Genomic DNA, 25622 nt, shown 5'->3' with positions numbered 1-25622 from the left:
CGCATGCGGCTCTTTACGGGCTGCTTCTTGACGATGAGTACGTACTCAGATGCATTGCGGCTCTTGAAATACTGAATTTTGTACCGAATTGGAAAGAAATGGCTCTTCTTGTTATTTTGGTTGCCGACCCCTGGTTTAAGCCAATTCAACTGCAGATCAGAATCATGTAAAATTGATACACCAAAGTTAAGTATATGAAAAACTGTTTAAAAACACATTAGACGTTTGTAAAATTGTGTACAATACATTAGCATGTGATGTCACCACACGAACATATATATACAGTAGCCTTGATAAATCCATTGCTGAATAAAGCTACCCAAATCCATTGTTCATTTTAATGACACGCACCAATACAATTACGTTTAATAAACACACATACACAAACAAAACACATTCATATCTGAATAAAGGGCAATTCCACTGGGAGTATGTTACAGGTCAACTCACACATTTCACTACTAAAGCATAACTTTATAAAGTACCAGCGGTAAGTACCCGCGTTGCCCGGTGCGAAAAAGGCACACACATGGACTTACACACAGACATCGCTATGATAATATAAACCCCAATGGATTATCTCATTCAATTCCAGAGGTCACTTTTCAGATCTCCTGGCGCGGCAGTTAATACAAGAGACGGGTTTAACTAATCACCTGTCCACCCATCGGCTTTGTGGTGGGGTAAAGCGTGGGTCACTCCCATATTATTGTTATATTAGAAATTTTAATTAATTATTAATAATTTATAAGTATTATTAACTATTAATATTATTAATTTTAATTAAATTTTTTACCTACGTGACTTTACCGAAAGAACTAAGAGTATCACTCCCACCTCTTCCAAAAACGTCTGCCCAGCTTGATAAGAGTATATCCCAACATTGACGCTGAATACGGTGGGGGTGCTCTCGATTAGCTCCCTGTAGTTCAGCGGTCGGGAACCTATGGCTCGCGAGCCATATATGGCTCTTCTGGTGACGGCATATGGCTCCCAGACTATTTTGAGTTGAAAAAAATAAAATAAAAAAATCAGTTTGGAACTGATTTTAAAATACTTGTGATATTGCTTAATAATACTGTGTCATTTAAAAGTAAACAGAAATTAGTTTTGAAGATAAATTTCACGGGTCACGGGGCCTCAACGCCTGCATGAAGCTCAACCTCACGTACGAACCAGACTACAAGGCCATCAGCAAAACCACGTAGCACCAGAAGTCGCATTAAAAGTAAGACATATTTAATTTATTATACGTTAAAATACTATAAGGCTCTCAATGCAATATATTTTTAAATATTTGGCTTTTATGGCTCTCCCAGTAAAAAAGGTTCCCGACCCCTGCTAGTTTCTAGTGGAGGCCCCTTCCGCCAGCGATGCCGAGAGGCAAAGCAATTGCACGGCAGCGCCTTGTACCTCGCGATATTCACATTGCCGCCACAGGAGCTGCTATTGCGCGCCAGGCATGGGGGGTGGAGAGTGGGGGCTTTACATTTACCACTTCGCACAAGTGCCACGGGCCCGTAGCCGAACGAAACGTCTCAAGAAAGAGTGTGCGTGGTGGTTGTGAAAGTGTTTAAGAATAGCGGCGGTATAGCGGCGAGCGCGTTGCACCTACGGGGTTCGCGTCCCGCTCACGGCCAACGCCGGTGACGAATATCTGAACCGGACCTGGGGCCTCCCCTAGGTCGACTCAGCCTCAAATTAGTACCCGTTGCGGTGTGTCAACATCGCCACTGGGGAAGGCAAATGCGGTTGGGAGTGGTGCTGGCCACCCTCACCCCTTCGTGTGCCGTGCCGGCCTTCATAGGTTGCTACTCGCTAACAGCACTTGCCCCTACAGTCTGTTAGAGGCTACACGGGGGATCTTTGCTTGATCCGAGGGGACAATTAAATGACAGCTTGGGTCCTCACCAAAAACACAAAGACTGCAGTTGCTCCTCTTGGTTCTTTCGGTAAAGTCGCGTAGAAGGGAAATAATAAAATAATTTTTTTTAAACATAATGAAGGAAATTGAATATTTAAATATTAACCATAAAACATTATAAAATAAAGCTTTATTTTTATTCTTTTATTATTTCCATTCTGCGTGACTTTACCGAAAGAACCAACATAAAACATAATAAAATAAATAGTTTTATTACTATTATTGTATTATTTCCCTTCTATGTGACTTTACCGAAAGAACCAAGAAGATGAATCGCTGCAGTCACGAAAGAAGCTTTAAATCGAAACTGCAGTTACCGTCAAGTTTGTCTTTAAATCGCCTCACAGTTATCATCAACCAAGTCCACGGCCGCTGTTCGTTATAAACGCACGGGTGGCATTCGTAGTGGTACGCGACAACGTTGCAAACGCAAAGGGATTCGCCCATCGCGACATTAATCGATGTTTGTCAGACTTCTGTAATAACAATAATCGGATACCGATCGATCGATCGATCTACGGACGCTTCGCCTCACACAAAACACACGCGGCAGCGGCTGCGAATAGCCGTCGTGTGTACGCGTTGTGAAGGTTGACGCTCGCGAATTAACAGCAAACCGTGAGCGTGATCGATTGTTATAGATATTGAACGTTATCGATGAACATTAAAGAGTTTAAATCGCCGTCTCACGAACCCGCGTCTCCGCTGCCCTCCATGGCTCCCTCCGTGTTCAAACCGTCTCGCGCTCCCATTGGCCGAGCGGCCCGTGACGTCATCGAATGTATACAAAGTGTTGACAACCTTGATGACGTCATCCGTGAGAACACTGGCTGCCACAGGATAATACGTCATACACGATAACAGGAACGCCACAGTACAATGACGTCACTCACGAAAACACGAACGTCCCAGAAACACGAACGCCAGAGCACAATAACGTCACTCACGATAACAAGACCGCCACAGCTTAATGACGTCACTGATGATAACACGAACACCACAGAAACACGAACGCCACAGCAGAATGACGTCACTCACGATAACACGAACGCCACAGCTTAATGACGTCATTCGCGATAACACGAACGCCACAGAAACACGAACGCCACAGCCCAATGACGTCATTCGTGATAACACGAACGCCACAGCTTAATGACGTCACTCCCAATAATACTAACACTACTAAACCACCACAGCATAATGGCGTCATTTGTGATAACACGAACGCCACAGAATGACGTGCCTATGTAAAACAGGCATACCTCGATATACGGAACAGATACGTTCCTGAAGTTATCCGTAAAGCGAAATTCTGAAAATTAAATAACAGTTAAGATTGCAGCAAACTTTTTTAAAAGCAGATATTTAATGTAAAATTGACACTTTAATTATAACATATTAAACATTAGATTATGTAATGCTCCACCCCCCTCCTTCGAGAAAGCAAGATAGAATTCTGTCGATATTTTTGCCAATTTCTCCACCCGCTTACAACCGCATGAACGTTTCTATTTTTACAAATTTTTGCACTTCCGCTATCACTTGCACTTAATAGCCCTCTTTCTAGACATTGCCTTTCTTTAACTGAACAACATGAAGCTTGTTTTGACAGTCTGAGTTGTGTACACGTCCGCGTGTTATTTCAAGCGCACTACGTTACGATGAGTTTATTTTCTCTCGTGATTTTTTTTGCTGATTTTTTTTATCGAAAGCAAGCGTTATGTAGTATAGAGACAAAGATCCCCACTCCAGTATAGTATTAACAGACGATCCGGGAGCAAGCGTGGTTATAACAAGCGTCAGACACGTGCACGTGAGCATTGACATCTCGCTTGTTGATTATCGATCCACGATAGTCGCCGTGACGTCACAATCAGTCGAAATATCTATCGAGTTGTACGTATTGAGTTGCTGTGTGTGGTGGCCACGAGAATGATCGAGAATAGGGGCGTGGCCAGGTGACGTCATGGTACATTGGAGTCAACCTGTAGCTCAAGTCGTCGAGGGCGAGCGAGAATATTTGGGAATAGGGGGTGGGTGGCCAGCACCACGCCCGGCCGCCTTTGTCTCCCCAGTGGCGATGTTCACACACCACACCAGTTACTCGTTTGAGGCCGAGTCGACCTAGGGGAGGCCCAGGAGCGGTTCAAATAATCGGCACCGGTGGTGGCCGTGAGCGGGAATCGAACTCGGGTCGCTGGGTTCGTAGCGCGGCGCGCTACCTGCTACACTACAATGCGTTACGCTTCCACGTGCACGGGTCACGTGACAGATGTGACGTCACAGCTCACTTGCCGTGCAAAAAATGTATGCATTATTGAGCTCCCCCCTCCAAAAAAAAGTGTATTTTTAGAATGTTTGCATGGTGTACAGTCTGGAAAGTACCCACATAGCAGTTTGTTGCATGTCTGGAAGTACGCTAAACATTTTGAACAGACACACACATTCACAACGTTGCCTTTTATAGATATGGAGATATGCGTGGGCGACTCGTGGTGGCTGTTGCAGTGTGGTCTTCGCATGCTCAAGGTTGAGCACGTGGCTCCTTAATAAAGAAATCCTTCCCAGGACAAGAGCGTCGAAGTCGTTATTGCACACATCACGCACGTCAAAAGCGTTTACGCGTTTTTATTCACTTAACTGAACGATAACAACAATACTCTTTCTGTATGTAAACACGCATGAGATCAGATCACTTACACAGGTGTACGAGCAAACAAGTCACCTTTCAGCTTCGAGAAATCACTTTGGCTCACGTTCGAGACGAACCCGAAAGCAGACAGACATCTCTCATATCGAAACACCTGGGCTGTCCCCTGGGCTTTGAATTATTCCTAAGTGGCACATGTATGACTTTCAAGGGTCTTTCAGGCCATATCCTAGTGACATCAAGGGGTTGCTACCTCTTGAGGTCCAAAAACTCAGGACATAATATCATAGGAAGAATATCTCGCAAGACTGGCAGAGGTCAGAACATGTACGTGCTTTGTCCAGAGTGGTGATTGCGGTTGTGAGCTCCAGAGGAACCTTTGTACAAACTTGTAGAATCCTGCTTGGGCTTATCAAGGTATTGTAAAACATTCGGATCATATTGCCGCGTGACAAGGGATCCATTATTTGGCTTTTGTCGAGTGGTGGATGGTGCATAGCTCTCGCTGACATTACACTCAACACGATCTAACCCGGAAGAAACCAATCGTGAATTGTATAACTTTATTTGACAGCGGGCACAAGTACGGGCGCGAGTCTTACTTTCCGTACGGTGTTATAATATTCCGGAGAATGCGGTAGGCGACGGGGCACATGGAATGTGATTTACAAGTTGGTGGTGGGTCACTTAGGCCTGGCGAGCTCACGGTGGTCCTCCTGAGGCACTGCAATTGGCCGGTTGCGAATCTGGGCGCCGCGGTGGAGAGAACTTAACTACCTCGCCGGGTATACAGGAGGTCGTGGGTTCGATCCCAACCCTGAGGCCTGCTGCTGTATATTTGTAGTTTTCTTATTCTCCCTGCGGTCGCGTGGATTTTCTCCAGGTTCTCCAGTTTTTCCCTCCGCATTTGGTTGAGCTATCACACGTGACCAGCTCGCTTCTGAAAATGCTCTACATAGACTCATTGTGCCTTACCATGTAAAACAAGGTTTAGTTTTTAGTTGAGTTTAATCGTGCCCAACTACTCCAGGAGTCAGCCGCCCTTTTCACGTGAAACTAAAGCCGGTTATGTGCAACTATTCTGAGCGAGCTTTTTTTCGACCAATTAACTTACCTGCTGAAGAGAGTTATTTCCTGCACTGTTTTTTGAAGTAAATCTTTTAAAATGCATCTAGTTCTACGGGGCTGGATAAGGCACACTAGTTGCTTCAAACCAGTTTTATTTTCACGTAAAAAGGGGTGCAATCATTGTCTGGAGATTGAAAACCCCAATGAGATCCATGGGCTATCAAACAGTTATTGATCAATAGATTAAAGCAACGTTTTGTAGATGGTATTTGACCTCAATCACAACCTTATATTTAAATTCGACCACATGTAAAGTAATCCACGTTGAAGATACAGTTTGCAAATCATAAATCCGGGTACAAGGGGTATGGAAAAGATTTTGAGACATTCCCAAATAACTCAAGGCCGCTTAAGATTATGATCACGTGAATGGCCAAATTTACTGTAAAAGTGTTTACCAGTTCGTGGTAATTTCTAATTATAGCCGACCTAGTGGTGGAAATTCCGCATTGCCATGATGGGGATTATTCTCTCAAAATGTTTTACCCACCGGGGAGGCATGATGGGCCGGAGTCGATTCTTCACCATTATTTATACTTGTGGCATACCAACCACATTGCGGGACGAGTCCTCTTCACCGCAGGGACACTCATCCTGATTTTAAAAAAGTTATATTCATAGGATTGATAAAATAATCGTAATTTAAATTTTGTGTAAAGCAGCGATCTTGTAAAGTGGCCCTGAAAAGTGGTCAACAATTGCGAAAAGATCATCGACGCATTCGCACGATATAACACACATGGCGGCGATAATTGCAAACGAGCATTGTACATACATATATACAACATTTATATTATACACACGCACATTTAAAAAAAAACGTACAATAAGTGCAATGCATTTGTAATCATATTGACTGATTCGTGTCCTTTATTAACCCAGGTGAGATGACGATTAATGTTATTTTGATTATCAAATAAAACCACTGCAAGCGCTTGAATTATCATTCACTGCTAGCCGTGAGACAGATGGCACAACGTTGTAATAATCTTCTTGGTTCTTTCGGTAAAGTCACGTAGAAGAGAAATAATAAAATAATAAAAATAAAATATAATAAAATCATTCTCACGACGTTTCGGCTACAACGCAAGCAGCCGTCCTCAGGTGAAGAATGAAACACCACCAAGCTTGGTTGTGTTGTAGCCGAAACGTCGTGTAAGTTATTTAATGTTTTATTTTTATTATGTTATTATTTCCCTTCTACGTGACTTTACCGAAAGAACAAAGAAGATGATTCCCTGCAGTCACGAAAGCTTTAAATCGTTGTAATAATGTTCATTCTTTATTTACCCCAAAGCGTCTCGCTCAAGCCCTCGACTCCTTTCAGGAATCTCCTGCAATGGACGATTGGTCGGTCGGCTTGAGTATTTTGGCAAACGGGCTTCGCTCTTCAGGAACCCACCCGCTGTATTGCCACCCACACACGCCGCACCACACCACGTTGGGCTGCAGATGGGCGTCTGACGTGATGGCATGCAACCTCTGCCGCCAGCCCTCCGGATTACTGGCGTCGTGGTGCAACATCGTCGTCACTAAAGCAATGACTCGCGTCAAACGGAAAGATGCAACCAAGGAACAAGCAGCTCTCATCGCGTCGATAGTAGGGGTCAAGCAATGGCAGTAGATTCATGCCCTAGACATGCAATTCAGGAGCTGCAATTTATCGGCCGGAATGTATGTAATTACGCAGTTTGTATTTAGACTTAATACATTTCAATTCATTTATTTATAGTGACTTGCTTGCCTTTTCTCTACGTTGCACTCATATCGTTGTTTTCTATTGTTGTTGGAACTTTATGACCCCGTGCCCCGACTGGACACTGCTGATAAAGAGCTTCATAGCTCATCGGATTACTCCTCCAGTCGAAGTGAAAGATTTCTCAGTCTGAAGAATATCTTCGCGTATCATTTTCGCCGTCTCAGTTTGCATATTTTTTTTTCCCTATCCGACTTGTACGTTGTTGTTTGCTTCATTATTTGTACATCCTTGTAGACAGCATTGTGGGGACAGCACCGCCCGCCACAAAGGGCTGCAGAACCTCAAGGAGAACGCCCAGCCACCGCCAACTCCTCAGCGCAACTTGGGATGGGCAAAGAATGCTAGATCCCCAGCAACCCCCAAATCCCAAAGAAATATTATTATTTAAAAGCCTAAATGCAACATCCATTTTGCACATAATCTTGCGTGAATTGACGAGCGTTGATTCTCACGCACGCCATTCAACGCACGTATCGCGAGCCCTACGAATTTGACGTTAATCAATTAATCGATGGATTGTTACTCACTGAGTTGAGTACCTGGACTACGTGATCCACGCTGTCCAGTGCAATTTTGAATCTTAGTTAATGAGAAAAAACAAAACACTCAAAAGTAATTTCCACGAACACGCTGGTGACATTACCCCGTGGCACCGTTCCTGTACTTTACAATAAATCACTGCAGTGACTTCAAAAGCGTGCCTGAAAGTCACTTTTATCAGCAGTGTTTATACTTAACAAAGTTCAAACTCGTGCCAGACAGTCTGGCACGACAGTCCTACAAGACGACAAAATAAACATTTACATTTCTTCAGTGGTTGAATGCCAAAACATCTCAAAGGGCTTCGCATACAATCTTAAAGATACACCTAGGGCAAGACGTTGGAGAAGGGTAATTTGGGACGTGATAGAAAGGGCCTACTGATCAAATAAACTCGTAAGCTACGCGGAGTGAGCCGAGAGGGCGCGTGGATGAGCGACTGTTGTACTTAAGAGGCGTTCTAGGATTTGTGCTGGGCAGTAGAGGGCAGTGCAGCAAACTTCATGCCCTCACATCCACTGCCAAGCGTGGTTAAGTAAGGTCAAATAACGCTCACGACCCAAGCGACGTGTCAGTGCGCGTCCAGCCGCAGACTGACAAAGGGCTGCCACGTGTTGGTGTACGCGCGATCGACAGGAAGATTTATGCGCGCATAAAGCACGCACAGGGCAGGGGTGGGGAACCGTTTTTCCTTACCAAGGAGCGAAGAGAACTTTCGAACGCCTTTCGCGGGAGGAATACACACGCTAACCACCCACACACACCTCGAAGTCATCCAACAATAACGCAAACATTAATCACAGCTCATCTTTACCGCACTAATGCGATGCCGTCGCCTGCTTTACCCTATCATGGACGTGTAGATGTCAGGCCACAGTTCGTAAGCAGACGGACAGAATTATCCTGTCGCGGGGGTGCCGTCTGGTGGGATTACAGAACAGCGAACCGAACGCGCGCGTCGGCCTAGCATCAGGAGGCCATTGCAGTGACAGAAGTGAGCGAGATCGTGGAAATCAGAAGCATCGTGCCGTTGCCAGCGAGATTATATTCCCACTCCAGGAACACCGGTGATGACACCAAGATTCTTGCAGCGACGGGTTCACAGGCCGTTTACAAGTGGTTGACCTGCTGTGGCCACGGCCACCATGGGCCGTATGAAATGAAGCCTTGGCCCGCTTCCGGCCCGCTGGCCGTAGGTTTATCCCCCACCCACCGCTTCGAGGACCTCAAAACTCCTCAGATCATCGTGCGGCACCGACCGTCGTCACGCGATGCCGCTGGGCGCTGCGGGGCGGTGGTCGGGAGCGGGGCTGGTGAGCTGGCGCAGAGCGTGCGAGATGGCGTGCGGCGTGTGGTCGGTGAACATGCGCGGGCTGATGAGGAGGGTGCGGAAGGCCGAGGGGTCCTCCCAGCGGGCGTGGAAGCGCCGCGCTCCCCCGAAGCAACTCCTGAGGAGTAAAGTCCCCACCCAGTGGGGTTAATTTTCTCAATGAGTGTCTCCCGAGTTGCTGGGAGATCCCAGAGGCAGTGCCGAGTTAACGACACTGTGCAATTGTAACGTGAAAAAAGGTATTTGCCTGTTCTTTCCCAAAATCTACAAATGCTGCTGCTATCCGAGGCAGGAAAGTGGCGAAAATTATTAAGTCGTATGGAAGGGACTAGTCTTTCCAGAAGACAGTCACTGTCAACTAACTTGAGCTGTTACTTATTTTAGACCCTGAAAAAAAGACGATGATATTGGTGCTAAAATTATGATGCTTTAAATTATGCTAAAATTATGATGCTGTTGAGAGCTCATGATGATTAACATGATGATTGGATAAGTTAATTACTGCCCTAGACCAGGTTTTCAACTTGCGATTGTTGTGAGTCTGGCATCCTTCAACATCTCCACCTGGCTAGACACTTGAGAAAGGCCGCATACAAATCGTCATCATCATCCAAGGCAGAACGAATCCACGCTCCGGTCAGTGGCATAGCTATAGTCGACACTGAGAGGCAAAGGGAAACTGAAAATGGGAGTGCGCCCCCCCATTTTTCCGAGGCCGTCTGGAACGCTCTTCCTTCCAATATTAGGAAGCCACCGGAGCTATGCACTTTTAAATCTAGATTGCAAGCTCATTTTTTTAAACCAGATTTTTTGGTTAAGTTTGTTTAGTTTGTTATCCTTCCCCCGCACCTCCGATTAGCACGGTTGGCTACATACGGCGCGCGAAAAAATTTCAGCGTACATACTTCAATTTCTTGCATCAGAACACATGCCAGAGGTCGAAACCGGGTACCCGATACCCGTACCCTACCCGATACCCGTACCCGGCCGGGTACGGGTACGGGTACCCGTTTGCGATCCTGGTGCGGCCGTGTACGGGTACGGGTAGGCCGTGAGTTACTGGTGAGTAACCGTTTATCACTCATTTCGGGTAAGATACGGGTACGGGTAGCGTACGGGTACTCATACCCGGCCGGGTACGGGTACGGGTACCCGTTTGCGACCCTGGTGCGGCCGGGTACGGGTACGGGTAAGGAATCAAAACCAGTTTGCGACCTCTGACACATGCCGACCGGGCTACGCCACAGGGGCCGACTCAGCCACTGACACAGCAACGACAGCACGGTGGCTCGCGACGATGGCGCTCACCTGCCGGTCGACGCTCCCCTCCCCTCATCGTCGTCGACGAGGTGCAGGATGCGTCCGGGCAGGAAGAGCGGCTGCTGCTGGGCGATGAGCGACGCCTCGCCCGCCAGCGACACCGAAGCCGGCGGCCCGTCAGCCAGGTCGGTCCCGGAGGAAAGCGCCAGCGAGAGCGTGAAGTCGGGCGGCGGCACCCACGCCGTGCACACCATGGGCTGCTGGTCCTCGCTGAGGTCGCCGGTGGACAGCAGCGGCTGCAGCAGGCTCGTGCGCTGCACCTCCGACTCCTCGTCCGCCGTGCCCGAGCTCACGCCGCATACCTCGTAGCAGCAGCCGAGCAGCAGGATCTGGTACTGAGAATCAGAACGGTTCGGTCCACCCCGCACACGTCAACGACGGGGCCCCATCGGCTGTTTTTTTTTTCCTCTACGCACTTTCCAGTTCAGCTCAGGTCGGAAGTGTTGATGCGTTTGCTCTATCGGTCTGTAACGGGGGTTGGAGCGATGGGGGTGGGGTGGGGTGGTGGAGTGCGTCGCGACAACTCTCGTAATGACGATCCATTATGAATAGGAATTAGGCGTAAAGTTGTGTTGCTGTTAGGGAGTTAACAGAGAGCAGATCGGGCAAATTGATCCAAGGGTTGCCGCCGAGGCTCAGTGATGTTCATAAAAAAAACTTTTTATAACGCTTCTGAGAACAAAAGCACGTTGAAAAGCATTACAGGGATCCATGCAAATGCATCGACAATTGAGATATGCAGCTTGCGCTGTGCAGTCTACAATGTGAGGGTAAAGTGTTGGTAATTCCACCTCTTCCAAGATGTTTGGCAAGTGTGGAAGAGTAGGCCAAATGCCCTCGAGAGTGGTCCTCTACAGCTGCCTTTAGAGGAGGACCTTCCGCTAGCAGGGTCGTGAGCAATTGCAGTATTGCGCCTTTACCTTTTCTACGCTGTTAAGAGACGTACGGCATTGCGCCTTCACCAGCTACAACCTTCGACGCAATCAGTCTTCCTGCGCGCGAGCAACTGGCTCTTCAAATTGTAACACAACAAACCCTCGACTCTTTCACACAGGATGAATTATCTTCCCACCGTTGCCAAAGGGGCTTGCTACCTCTGCCAATAGTCTTCCAATACAACACAAAGCCTCAACCAATGCGCACGCAACGATCATGGTTCCCACTGTCGCCAATGGTGTCTCGCTCCTCTGGCAGCAGTACAGGCAGGTGAGGCTTGCCCCGTGCTTTGTTAGCAACGCGCGCGCGCTCACTCACCTTCGGCCGATTGCTGGCAGAGATAATCTGAATGATGCTCTGCTTGAGGTCCTCCATGTTCGACAGGCTGAGTCTGAAGGCAAGGACAGCGTGTTCAATGCTCATGCCTGCATAGTCGATGATGATGACTGATGGATTATGATGGATGAATAATGGCTAAGATTGACTTATGATGTATGTATGTTGAACTTCTTTCGAACCGTAAGCAGCCAATAGTATTCATCGGAGGTGCAGGGGAAAGACAACAAACGAAACCCAAAAAGGAGTTCCAAAGAAACGTCATGCAGTCATGCATTTCTTTGCCAGCAACTTCCCCATTACTTCGTTCGTGGTCCACACTGGTTTTTCTCCCATCGATGAGTTTGTCGTTCCCATTGAACGCGGTTCAGAAACCAGGGTCCTAGGGTGGCCGGGCGGCTCAAGGGTTCGGGCCAGAGGTCGCAATCGGGTACCCGATACCCGTACCCTACCCGATACCCGGCTACCCGTACCCGGCCGAGTACCGGTACCCGTTTGCGACCCTGGTGCGGCCGGGTACGGGTAGGCCGTGAGTCACTGGTGAGTAACCGTTTGTCACTCATTTCCCAACGTCTTGTCTCTTCTCACAATTCAAGTTCCTAGAATCAACCCACCCGCGCCTGCAACATGGCTTCATCCCAGAGGTCGCAATCGGGTACCCGGCTACCCATACCCGGCCGGGTATCGGGTAGGGTACGGGTACCCGTTTGCGACCCTGGTGCAGCCGGGTACGGTTAAGGAATCAAAACCCGTTTGCGACCTCTGGTTCGGGCGTGGAGCTGCCACCGCTAGGATTGTGGGTACGAATTCGGGTGTCAGCTGCCCACAATTAACCCAAGCGAATTGATGGTCTCAGCCCAGCCACCAATGAGCGTGCATTCTGGGCTGTCTGACACTGCTTGAAATTCACAAGTGCCATTATTGCAGTGATAATGGCTCAGAATTTCATGGAATATTGCGGTGATATGGCTAGAGAGCCCGGGGACATCACTTAAATGTATTTTTTTCTTATTGACGATGCTGCAAACAGCCCAGGACAGCTTATATATTAAAAGATAAACAGATATTTGTTTTTTGGGTTGTGTCCTGATATGACCAAGCCTTCCGAGCAAGATAGGTAATGAACGTCAGTGGACTATCATACAGTTAAATAAGACACTTATGGATGCAGTTGCTCTTGGATGTGCGACCCCCCCCAAGCAAAGCAGGTTGTCATAGGGCTTGCGAATCTACATGATGGTGGGCAACCAGCAGACGGCATTGCAGCAAAATTCACTGTACTCTCTCTGATCCCCGCCTCCACCAATATGCACTAAGCAGCGCGGCGAACTACGATCAATCAATTTCGATTTAAAGCTTTCGTGACTGCAGGGATTCATCTTCTTGGTTCTTTCGGTAAAGTCACGTAGAATGGAAATAATAAAATAATAAAAATAAAACATAATAAAATAATTCTCACGACAGAGACTCTGTCTTATCGACAGACCTGTTCTTCGCCTGAGGACAGCTGCTTGCGTTGTGGCCGAAACGTCGTGAGAATAATTTGATTATGTTTTATTTTTATTATTTTATTATTTCCATTCTACGTGACTTTACCGAAAGAACCAAGAAGATACGATCAATCAACCGGCACAAGTGCGGGGGAGGGGGGGGGTCCTCATCCAGCAGTGGATTGAAAGAGGGGCTGTGCGTGCTGGTCTCACCTGGCCACCACGTCCTTGCCCACGACTACCGAAAGGACGAACTCGCGGGTGTAGTGAGCCAGTGTTTGACTGCCAAGTGGGTGGAAAGAGACAGAGCAAATTAGTCTTCTACGCAGGCGTTGCAATTCGAAACGTTGCAGTGACTGTACACAACACACGTGTGTGTGTGTGTGTGGTGTGTTTTGTTTGCGTGTGTGTGTTTTGCGTTTATAGCTGTGAAACAAAGCACTTTCGTGATAGCCTTGCTCCATAAGAATGTCACGAATACGAAATGTACTCATGATGATGTTGTGTGTGCAGGTGTACTTGAGTGTGTCTGTGTGTGGGGAGCGGAAGTGTAGCGGTAAGCGTGTTGCGCTACGAACCCGGCGACCCGAGTTCGATTCCCGCTCACGGCCAACACCAGTGACGATTATCTGAACCGGTCCAGGGCCACCCCTAGGTCGACTCAGCCTCAAATGAGTACCTGGTGCGGTGTGTAAGCATTGCCACTAGGGAGACAAAGGCGGTCGGGCGTGGTGCTGGCCACCCACCCCCTCGTGTACCGTTCCGGCCTTCATAGGTGCTCGCTAACAGCACTTGCCCCTACAGTCTGCTAAGGCTATATGGGGGATCTTTGTTGTTGTTTGTATAATTAAGTGTGTGTGCTCGAGTATTGAGGCGGTTAGCGGAGCTGTGCTACGAACCCGGTGACCCTAATTCAATTCCCGCTCACAGCTAACATGAGTGAAGATTATCTGAACCAGTCCTGGGCCTCCCCGAGGTAGACTCAGCCTCAAATGAGTACCTGGTGCAGTGTGTGAACATTGGCACTAGGGAGACCGCCGGGCATGTTGCTAGCCACCCACCCCCTCTCGTGCTGTTGCAGCCTTTATAGGTGCTCGCTAACAGCACTTGTCCAAGTCTGTTAAGGCTATACGGTGGTCCTTTGTTTTTTGTGTATGTGCGTCTATTTTTGTTGTGTGTGTATTTCCGTGCAGTTAGTGTGAACATATATGTGTGACGCATGTGCATGGGCGGTTCTATGTATATGCTGCGTGTTTTTGCGTATACTTGTGTGTGCGCTTATGAATTCAGCAAAAATATCCTTAGGCGCTTTCGCACCGTACGTAGCCAACCATGCTAATCGGAGGTCCGGGGGAAGGACAACAAACGTGACACAAAAAGCAGTTCTAAAGAAATGTAGTTTTCAATCTGGATTTAACTGTGCGTAGCTCTTGTGGCTTCTTAATGGGTACCACCCGCTCGTCTCTCTGTGTCACCGTCGCCCACACGTCTCTCCGCCACTCTACTCTCTGGCCATTCACCAACTCGGAGCTCACCTGAGAAGTCCGCCAGGTGGTGAGAAGGCATAGCACCTCAGCCGGGGGTAGGCGCACCGCAGCAGGATGGAGAGCAGGACCGCCACCCCGCCGCCCATGCTGTGCCCCGTCACGACCAGGTGGTAATCCTGCATTGAGATAGTTAAACAAAGATAAAGATCCCTGTATAGCCTTCACAGACTGTTGGGGAAAGTGCTGCTAGCAAGCACCTATGAAGGCCGGAACTGACTTTGGTCTCTCCAGTGGCGATGTTTACACATCCCACCAGGTACTCATTTTAAGCTGAGTCGACTTAGGGGAGGCCAAGGACCAGTTGAGATCATTCTAACTGGTGTTAGCCTTAAGCGGGATTCGAACTCGGGTTGCAGGTTTGTAGCGCAGTGCGCTAAACCACTACGCCACCACTCCACACCGTAGTTAAACGGTCACACGGTCACAAGCCAGCCCCTCGTCCCAACACGTGTGCATGTACGTGTACAGCCCTTTTGTTCAACCGCTGCTACAGGATGACGGCTTCCCCACGCCGTGCGGGTCATGCGGATTATTCGGCCCATTTTTCGATGTAAAGCTTTCGTGACTGCAGGGATTCATCTTCTTGGTTCTTTCGGTAAAGTCACGTAGAAGGGAAATAATAAAATAATAAAAATAAAACATAATAAAATAATTATATTTAAAGCTTTCGTGACTGCAGGGATTCATCTTCTTGGTTCTTTCGGTAAAGTCACGTAGAAGGGAAATAATAAAATAACAAAAATAAAACATTAAAATAATTATCACGACGTTTCGGCCACAACGCAAGCAGCCATCCTCAGGTGAAGACCAGGTCTGTCGGGGAGACAGCGTCTGAATGGACGCTGTCTCCTGTTCTTCACCTGAGGACGGCTGCTTGCGTTGTGGCCGAAACGTCGTGAGAATTATTTTATTATGTTTTATTTTTATTATTTTATTGCTTCCCTTCTACGTGACTTTACCGAACGAACCAAGAAGATATTCGGCCCATACTTCACCACGCTTACAGTTCGGCGGTGGATGCGGCCAAGCGGTAGCGCGGTCGCCGCTTGACGGCGCAGGGGTTCGCGGTTCAAATCCAGCGGACACCCTGGTTAACACCGCGGGCGTAATAACTACGGTAATAAACTATTAAAAACTATATCAACTAGTTTTTATGTTACCAGGTTTGTGTTAAAAAAAAACAACTCACCTGTGCCTGCTGAAACGCTTCATTCAGGATGCCGTCGTTGACCAATCTCTGGTGAATGAATGTGGCCGCTTGAATCATGCCCTGAATGTGTCATAGATAAGAGCAACGTAGGTACACATTTCAGTCTTGCTCTTCCATGCAGACAAACAACTATCTATAAATCCACACACACACACACACCCCTGACGATAAATCCTACACAAATGCATAACTTGGAATATCATTGTCGGTAACATCATCGCCCCTGAGTGGCTAAAATAAGTACCACTTTGTGGGAGCCAACACCGGTTGTCCCATGGAGAGGCTGGTCCCCACCATGACAGTGGCTTCAAGCCATACTTTAGCAGTCACTGCAGCGGCCGTTTTGCCAAAGAGTGCCATGCTAAAAGGTGATGTAACGAGTACACTCATGACCGCGTCTTTCACAAACGTTCTCAAACAGCCGACATTGGTCGGGATAAATGCAAAACCCGGCAAACTGGGGTTTACCGTGCATAGAGTTTGTGTGAACCACAAGAGCTATTTGGCTCCACAAGCCATCCGTTTTATTTGGTGGCACCTAGCCGTAGCGTGCTGCTTGTAGACCTACCTTGTGAGCGTAGCAGTCTTGCTGTAGGCCGTCCACTTGCATGCTCTCGCAGTCGGCCGAGAGATCCGTCAAGACGTCCTGTGGTTCCCCGCGCGGACGTGACAAGCACATGCGGAACATGCACGCGCATGCAAGAAAAAATCAACCCTCGCCGTGACTGCTGCATCTCCACTGTCTCCACAAGTCATCACGACACTCATCTTTCCTTTATCCACCGGTTAAAGTTTCTCGATTCGCCCGACAAGAATTCTCATAGATTGTCACAATTCGGTGTCGCAATTTCACTCCGCAATGAATTATCCTTCGTCAGACGTCAGCTCAAGACTATGAATGTTTGACATGAATCCAAAAAACACAGAAAACCCAGGGGGGGGTATGAGCGGGTAATACTCAACATCGCAGTCTTCACAGCCCCACACCTCGTAAACCCATCCGAGTACGAACCAGGTTCGGTGCTACTTAGCTTCCAGGATCTGACGAGATCGGGGGACAATGAGGGTACATTGGTCGCAGGCCTGTTGCGTTGCGCACTTTGTGTGAACCGGGCGTTTGCCGCGGCGGGATTGTGGCATGGTGGGAGAGGGGGGGGGAACGCACCCTCAGCGACAGCGTGCCCCGCACGGACACCACCACCGCCTGCGTGTCGTGATCGAGCGCCACGAAGAACGGGATCTGGTAAACCTGCGTGAGAACGAGACGCATCAACGCGTCAACAACGAGACGCATCAACAAAGATTCGGTGTCAGCCACGGTCAATATCACTGCTGAACGAAGGCCTCCCCATTCTGTCACCATCTCTCACGGCTACAGCTTAGGATATCTTATTCACAGTGCAACATGATCAACATTTGAGAGACGTCAAGGAAATAACATGATGTTAGCCATGGCCAGGAATTGAATTCGGGTCGATGGATTCATAGCACAGTTTTATAAACACTGCGCCACCAATCTACCCAAATCACGGTCTTTACTGAAACCGAATTTTCTCAAGCTGAGCTGTCCATTCAAGTAATTGATTCCTCTACCGATGATGCGTTTGATTACTCGACAAAGGAGACAACACGGGAGGTGACGGGCGGCGCTTGACGACGTCTTCAACATTATCAGCCGCCTCACGCGAGGAATGGCTTGAATGAGAGTTTTACGAAAAAGTCGATAGAAATTTTCGGTCCATCGTTGAATCTTCGATATCGTACAGAGACGAGAGAACCCTGGCTGCGCTCACCGCGTTGTGGAAGCTGACGTGGATGAGGTCGTTCCTGCCGAGGCCCGTGACGCGCAGCACAGTCGCGACGTGGCGACCGTCACCGCCATCGCCATCGCCACCGCCGACCAACGAATACTCGGCGCTCTGCTGTCCTCCACGCCTACAGCTGCACGCACACACACACGCACCCACCCACGCACACACTCACACACGTACCCACGCACACATGCACCCACTCACACACACCCACCCACGCACACACTCACACACGTACCCATGCACACACTCGCACACGTACCCACGCACACACTCACACACGTACCCACGCACACACCCACGCATGCACACACTCACACACGTACCCACGCACACACCCACGCATGCACACACGCACACACGTAGCCACGCACACATGCACCCACTCACACACGTACCCACGCACGCACCCACCCATGCACACACTCACACACGTACCCACGCACGTAGCCACGCACACATGCACCCACCCACCCATGCACACACGCACGCACGTACCCACGCACGCACGTACCCACCCACGCATGCACGTATGAATACGCCTGGTGTAAGGATTTGTTGAGTCATTGCTGGATTCGTGCGTAACATTTCAAAAGTAAAGGGACAGCCCTGCAATTGCATGCTCACATCACTGCTGGCGGAAAAACGTCCAGTAGAGGGAGCTCCAGAGAGCCCCCACTAGAGGGTATTTGGCCTTCTGTCCTACACTGGTCAGTTGTCTTGGAAGAGGTGGGAATACCCACACGTGACCCCACCACACACGACCTGCTGATCTATAACATGTGGTGAACTTATTTATTCTGCTGGGTGGGCAGAGGAGGGAGAGGGAGTTTAGGTAATTTGCCCATTATTTTGAACTGCCGCGTTGGGAGATAAAATCTAACCGGCACCCATCCGGATCGCAAGTAACTTGTGCTAACCATCAGTAAACTAAACTACTATTTTTTATTTTACTAGGTAAGACCCACTGAGCGATATAGCTCTTTTTTCAGAAGCGACCTAGCTCTCACAAATGATAGGCTCAATGAAGTGGCTTATCACGTGGAAATTTATAGCAGCCAAATACTCTAAATGCATGTTGATTCTAAATGTGGAGGGAAAAACCGGAGGACCCGGAGAAAAATCCACGCAACCATGAGGAGAGAGACACGACAAACTCCAAATATACAGGCATCGTCAGGGTCGGGATCAAACCCATGATCTCCTGCATACCAGTCGAGCGTGATGACATCTCGCCACGCATGGCAGCGTCGACGGTGCTTCACTAGTAAGATTTTAAACTCTTGACTGGGATGTTGTATACCGACTCGTGGCACTGTCGGCGTGTGCGAGAGACACGGAAGGGATGAACCGAGAAGAAGAAACCCCCACCTGCAGTTCTCGAAGAACACGGAGAGGCCGGAGAGTGGATTCTGTAGGACATACATGGGCCAACCGTAGGCCGCCCACGCAAACTTTGCGTAGTGAGCGGCGCTGTCCAGCTCCACATTCAGGCTCTCCTGCTGCTCCGCACGACATGGGGAACCACGCAGACGTAAGTCACCGCTACGAGCTCAGTGCCAGGCTAGGTGCACAATGCGCACGCCGAAACCTAAACGCGATCTCTAGCTCTCGTTGTCGTAGGAAGCCACTGGGCAGCTATGCACATTTAAATCGAGATTGAAAACTCATTTGTTTAGAACTGCTTTTTGTGCTTAGGTTTGTTGTCCTTCCCCAGCACCTCAGATTAGCGTGGTTGGCTACGTACGGTGTGATAGAAGTTCAACATACATACGTTCTACTCATTGATGAGGATTCACGACCTCGATGATGACTGTTGACACTCCTCCGCTCTCTGCAATTTTGTGCTTTTCTAGAACATTCCTTTAATACTGTCCACCCAGTTGCATTTACAATACCCTCCATCCATCGGATACATCCCTTTCCCATGGGCACAAGAAGATGGAAAGAGATTGCTTCTTCCTTTAAATCATCAGCAACTGATGTCAATACAACTGAGGGCAATGATGCACGAACGTTTGAAATGATCAATAAACGAACAATAGAACAAATGAACGAGCATGTGCCTTACAGGATGGGCACTGAGCAAGACAGACAACAGAATAACAAACAGAGCAACAACTCAGACAGCGAGCGAGGGCCTGACCAGTTGGACCACGATCGAGAGAGACAACGCAGTTTGTCAAGTTATCAACAAAGAGCAAAAAGGGACGAAACTATGGACGAACTGGTAAGCAGATAACCCTGGAAGCGAGGGAGCGAGCACGAGTCTCACCGGGTGGGCTATGAGCGAGAGAGGCCCCTCAGTGATGACCTCACGTGGGCCCTGCCGGTCCTGCTGCTGGTGAAGCAGGGACAGCCCTGCCGCGATGTCGCTGGCTACGAGGTCCGTGTCCTGCGCGAGAGAAGAGACATGAAGGTTAAGGGTTCTGCGCAATACAAGACGCTCCGTCTAATTTCATTGATTTGTTTAGTCATAGCTGGCTGTCGTGGCGCAACACGGCTGTAATCCAGCGCTGTAGAAGCAAGGCTTGATGGATCAACCTGGGAAGAATCGCAAAAGGGCCGAGGAAACATCAGATAAAAAGCCCCCAGTAAAACTAAACTATTTTAGCAGGTGAGGCCCATTGAGCTATATAGCTTTTTAAGAAGCGACCTGGCCACAAACGATACCACAACGAAGTGGCTTACTATGGAAATTTATTTCAGCCAAATACTATAAACGCATGTTTCTAAATGTGGAGGAAAAAACTGGAGGACCCGGACGAAGATCCATACGAATCACAGGGAGAAAATGCAAGCTCAAAATACACAGGCGTCAAAGTCGGGATCATAGCCACAACCTTCTGTATACCAGGTGAGGTAGTTAACATCTCGCCACAATTAAAAAGTAATCTATGATTGCGGACCAAATGAGCTTCCCTGCCTGTATATACCCAAAGCGTGCGACATACAAACGCCACCCCCGACATACCAAGAAGAAGTCGCTGAGCACGCGCGCGATCTCGGAGAAGGCCCCGCCGTGGTCCTCATCCCCGAGCCAACAGCACAGGAGCCGCATGCGCGTCTCCCACACGCGCCGCGCCGTGCCACGCGCTGCGCACAACAGCCGCATTGAGTCGGCGCCACCGCCATCGCCACCGCCGCCGCTTGCCTCGCTGTGGCCACCCAGCGGGTCAAACGCCAGCGCCACCTGTGACCAGCGTGGCCAGCATGATGATCCAGCTGCCGAGGGAAAAATACAGCGATAGACGATGAGGTCAGGAGTGCTGGTGTCTGAATATTGTCGCCTGCTGCTCTGCTGGAGCGAAGGAATCGGCTCGCACGCAAATGCTAGATGGATTATTGGAATGCGAGAATGACAGAGAGAGCTAAGGCTTGGGAAAGCCATCCAGCAGTCGATAGGCACAGTGCTGAAAACAATGTGCCCGACAACGTCAGAAAAACACGGCCGCCGATCACGTGACACGCGCGGTCACCTGGTGGCGACGGCTCCCTTCATGGCGGTGAGCGCTTCGTCGCCGCAGTCGGCGACAGACCGCAACCGCACGCTCCACGCGGAGCCCAGCACCGTCCACACGAGCTCGGGTGCGTAGAGCAGCGTGCGTGCGTACACCAGGTTCGGCATGCGTCGCCGCTTGTACGGGAGGCCGATGGTTCCTGCGTGCGGTGAACCGCACCAACGTGAAGCGGAAACATCAGGCGTTGCTGTTAACTCCCTCGCCTGGTATGGAGGAGGTCGTGGGTTCGATCCCGACCCTGGCGCCTGTATATTTGGAGTTGGCATGTTATCCCCGTGGTCGCGTGAATTTTTCTCCGAGTCGTCTGGTTTTTCCCTGCACATTTACAATCAACGTGCGTTTAGAGTATTTGACTGCTAGAAATTTCCACGAAGATAAGCAACTTTTTTATTTATTTAAAGCTTTCGTGACTGCAGGGATTAATATTCTTGGTTCTTTCAGTAAAGTCACAGAGAAGGAAAATAATAAAATAAAATAAATATAAAACAATAAAAATTCTCACAACGTTTCAACTGCAACATAAGCAATCACCGATTTCCCTTCTACGTGACTTTACCGAAAGAACCAAGAATGTATAAGCCACTTTGTTGAGCTATCATTTGTGATAGCCAGGTCGCTTCTAAAAAAGAGCCAAGTAGCTCAGTGGGTCTTACCTCGTAAAAGAAAAATATAAATAGATTTTTATCCACTGCGCAGGTTTTCATGGCAGTGCCGCTTAACTCTGCAATGTGTGTTCGCGTCATACCGCGTGTTGTTCAGCGCGATGTGCGATGTTTCGCTCCACGTGACGGGACACTAACTGAAGAGTTCAGTTCCTGAAGACGCTCCCAGCACGTGGGGTGAATAACATCAGACGTCATGCTTAACACGCGGCACAACCCGAGAACACATCGGAGAGCCAAAAATAAATCAGCAATGCAACGCGTCTCTCACTTACGCGTAACACACCATCGGCGGTGTGTCTGCACGCTCCTCACCCTGCATGCTGGTGTACACGACGCACGCAAGCACGAGCAGCACGGCCAGGAGAATGATGATGTTGCCGAGCAGGAAGGTGCTGAGTGTGGCTCCCCCCTCGCAGTGGCTGAGCTCCGTGCGCTGCCCCGTATACAGCACCAGCATCACGATCCACCTGCATGGCACGATGTTTAACATTAGGCTGAGTTCATCTTCTTGGTTCTTTCGGTAAAGTCACGTAGAAGGGAAATAATAAAATAATAAAGATTAAACATAATAAAATAATATTTTTATTATTTTATTATGTTTTATTTTTATTATTTTATTAACATAATAAAATAATATTTTAATTATTTTATTATGTTTTATTTTTATAATTTTATTATTTCCCTTCTACGTGACTTTACCGAAAGAACCAAGAAGATGAATCCCTGCAGTCACGAAAGCTTTACATCGAAATTTAGGCTGAGTTGTAGCACCTGTAGTGGTTGTAAGGGTCGCATGAAGTAATTACATACAAAAACAAAGATCCTCTGTATAGCCTTAACACACTGTTAGAGCAAGTCCTGTTAGCAAGCACTTTTCGATTTAAAGCTTTCGTGACTGCAGTGATTCATCTTCTTGGTTCTTTCGCTAAAGTCACTTAGAAGGGAAATAAAAAAAAACATAATAAAATAATTCTCACGACATTTCGGCCACAATGCAAGCAGCCATCCTCAGGTGAGACGCGGTCTCCCCGACAGACCTGGTCTTCACCTGAGGACGGCTGCTTGCGTTGTGGCCGAAACGTCGTGAGATTTTATTATGTTGTATTTTTATTATTTTATTACTTCCCTTCTACGTGACTTTACCGAAAGAACCAAGAAGATAGCAAGCACTTATGAAGGCCGGCACGGCACACGGGGGGAAGGGGGGGGTAGCCAGCACTCTTCAACACTCAAAGTTTCCTTTTCGCCAATCATCACCCACCACTTGCTGCCATCTCGTAAACCAACGAGGTGTCACCAGGAAGATAACGAGAGCAGTTTGGGTCATAAATCTCCACCACACACAAAAAAAACATTCAACCTTGGTCAATCCCCGTGATTTCACTGCACTGCACCACACCACACCCAGCCACACTTCCATTCTTTGACAGATTCCATAGTTTCGATTTAAAGCTTTCGTGACTGCAGGGATTCATCTTCTTGGTTCTTTGGGTAAAGTCACGTAGAAGGGAAATAATAAAATAATAATTGTATTTTCATTATGTTTTATTTGTATCATTTCATGATTTCCCATCTACGTGATTTTACCGAAAGAACCAAGAAGAAGATTCCATAGTTGTGTAATAAGAACGCTAACGTGTATTGGTTCGGGTACGCATGTGCGTGTCGAATACAACGAATGGCAGTGACTTCCCCACAACATTTGTGCCAGGCCAGGTGCACTTTGAGGCCACGTTAAAGTGTGGAAAGGCTCGTTGGCAGGACACAACGGGCCAGACCCTAGAGGTGTTTTGTGTTGACTGTTAGGGTTGATTGACTGACTGAGATAACTGCAAGATGAAGCCCATGTACTGCCGACAATGCCACTGTGAAAAATTCTGAACAGACACACACACACGGCATTGCGTTCTATCTTCTGACGGATCCAAATTCTAAATACTGTACAGGTTTTTTGGGGGTTAGATGCTACGCGATCTAACCCTAAAAAATCCTGTGTTATTGATATTGGTCGCGAAAGCCTACGTGTTGAACGGATCCGAATTCGTCCAATAATAAACAAACACTGTCACTTCAAACACGAACTTATATACCGCTACACTCCTTAATTTAGGAACGTGGGTTCATCGCCTATCATTGACGAACCCTTCCCATACCTGGGCAGCACTTACCTTCAGCCAAATCCCCTATTTATCAAATACCGACATTGACTTCAGAAAAAACATGACACTGATCCAACATGCCGAGTCATTGACACGAACACCCGACACCACATCAACCAACCCACGACTTCCTTCATCAACATCCCACATTGATTAATCAACGATGAACGTTAATTAACGTCAATTCACATGACACAATAACGCCTACCATATCGCTCGCACGAAGAACTCGCAGGAGCCCGGGAAGACGAGGTCGTCGCTTGCCACCCCCCAGCGCCGGCCGAACACCCTCAAGCCCGGCATGGCAACTAGCCGAGACCGGTGTCCACTCGTGTCGACTAGGCCTCACGGCGCTACTGCCGCAATAACTAAACATAAAACAGACCCGCGAAGCCGAGACATCGTCCACACGCGCGGACTACGACACTTTAACGCGGTGGTCGTTTCGTTGAATGTCGGAGTTTCGTCGGAGTTCTCTGAGGTAATCACTTTTCGAAGTGAAGCAGAAATAATTTCAACATCCCTCAGACGCGAGCCTCCTCTCATTCCGGCTTCCCCATTCGTCACGTTTCGGTTTCGTTTCGGCGATTTTTAAAAAAATAAAAAAAACATTTTTTGTTGGCGACAGAAAAAAAAGAACGTCAGTGAGACGATTTAAAAGAAAATCGATTTTTGTTTTCGAAGATAATCGGGGAATTACAATTGTTGTCGTTGTGGTCGTGAATGACGTCACTGTATTTGTGTGGTGACGTCACTGTATTTGTGTGGTGACGTCACTGTATTTGTGTGGTGACGTCACTGTATTTGACGGTGTTGCCCATGGCAACCCACGTTCATGTTTAAAATGCGTCGATTGACGTCAGTGTGACGATAAAATGCAATCGATTTTAGTTTTAGAAGATGATCGGGGAATTGCAATGCTGTGTTATTGTTGTCGTTGTGATCGTTAATGACGTCACTGTATTTATGTGGTGACGTCACTGTATTTGTGTGGTGACGTCACTGTATTTGTGTGGTGACGTCACTGTATTTGTGTGGTGACGTCACTGTATTTGTGTGGTGACGTCACTGTATTTGTGTGGTGACGTCACTGTATTTGTGTGGTGACGTCACTGTATTTGTGTGGTGACGTCACTGTATTTGTGTGGTGACGTCACTGTATTTGACGGTGTTGCCCATGGCAACCCACGTTCATGTTTAAAATGCGTTGCTTGGCGTATTCTGTGTGTGTTGTGTGGTTACAATAAGCGACGCTATTCCGTTTAAGAGTAAACAATCGATACTATCATGATGCCT

At 48.1% G+C, this 25622-nt stretch overlaps 2 protein-coding genes across 2 annotated transcripts in view; both read right to left on the bottom strand.

The window, feature by feature from the left end:
* CEP95 (centrosomal protein 95) overlaps window positions 1-2678 on the bottom strand; it is a 31222-nt gene extending 28544 nt beyond the window's left edge. The window contains 1 exon segment of the mRNA XM_061557484.1: window positions 2619-2678. Within this exon segment, the coding sequence (XP_061413468.1) occupies window positions 2619-2676 (58 nt within the window). The 5' untranslated portion in view covers window positions 2677-2678.
* A 2445-nt stretch (window positions 2679-5123) lies between these two features.
* Window positions 5124-25052, bottom strand: LOC133346170 (diacylglycerol lipase-beta-like). Its single transcript, XM_061557640.1, is given in 16 exon segments — window positions 5124-9449; window positions 10640-10986; window positions 11906-11978; window positions 13627-13695; window positions 14949-15076; window positions 16150-16230; window positions 16739-16816; window positions 17336-17419; window positions 17964-18111; window positions 19353-19483; window positions 20257-20376; window positions 20956-21174; window positions 21176-21206; window positions 21461-21641; window positions 22480-22634; window positions 24535-25052. Coding segments are annotated over 16 exon segments (2124 nt in total). The 5' UTR covers window positions 24630-25052; the 3' UTR covers window positions 5124-9265.
* Window positions 25053-25622: the final 570 nt, after the last annotated feature.

The sequence above is a fragment of the Lethenteron reissneri genome, chromosome 3, assembly GCF_015708825.2.
Source record: "Lethenteron reissneri isolate LAM-NWPU_2019-01 chromosome 3, ASM1570882v1, whole genome shotgun sequence".
Classification (NCBI taxonomy): Eukaryota; Metazoa; Chordata; class Hyperoartia; order Petromyzontiformes; family Petromyzontidae; genus Lethenteron; species Lethenteron reissneri.
This window is presented reverse-complemented; position numbering and strand designations above follow the sequence as displayed.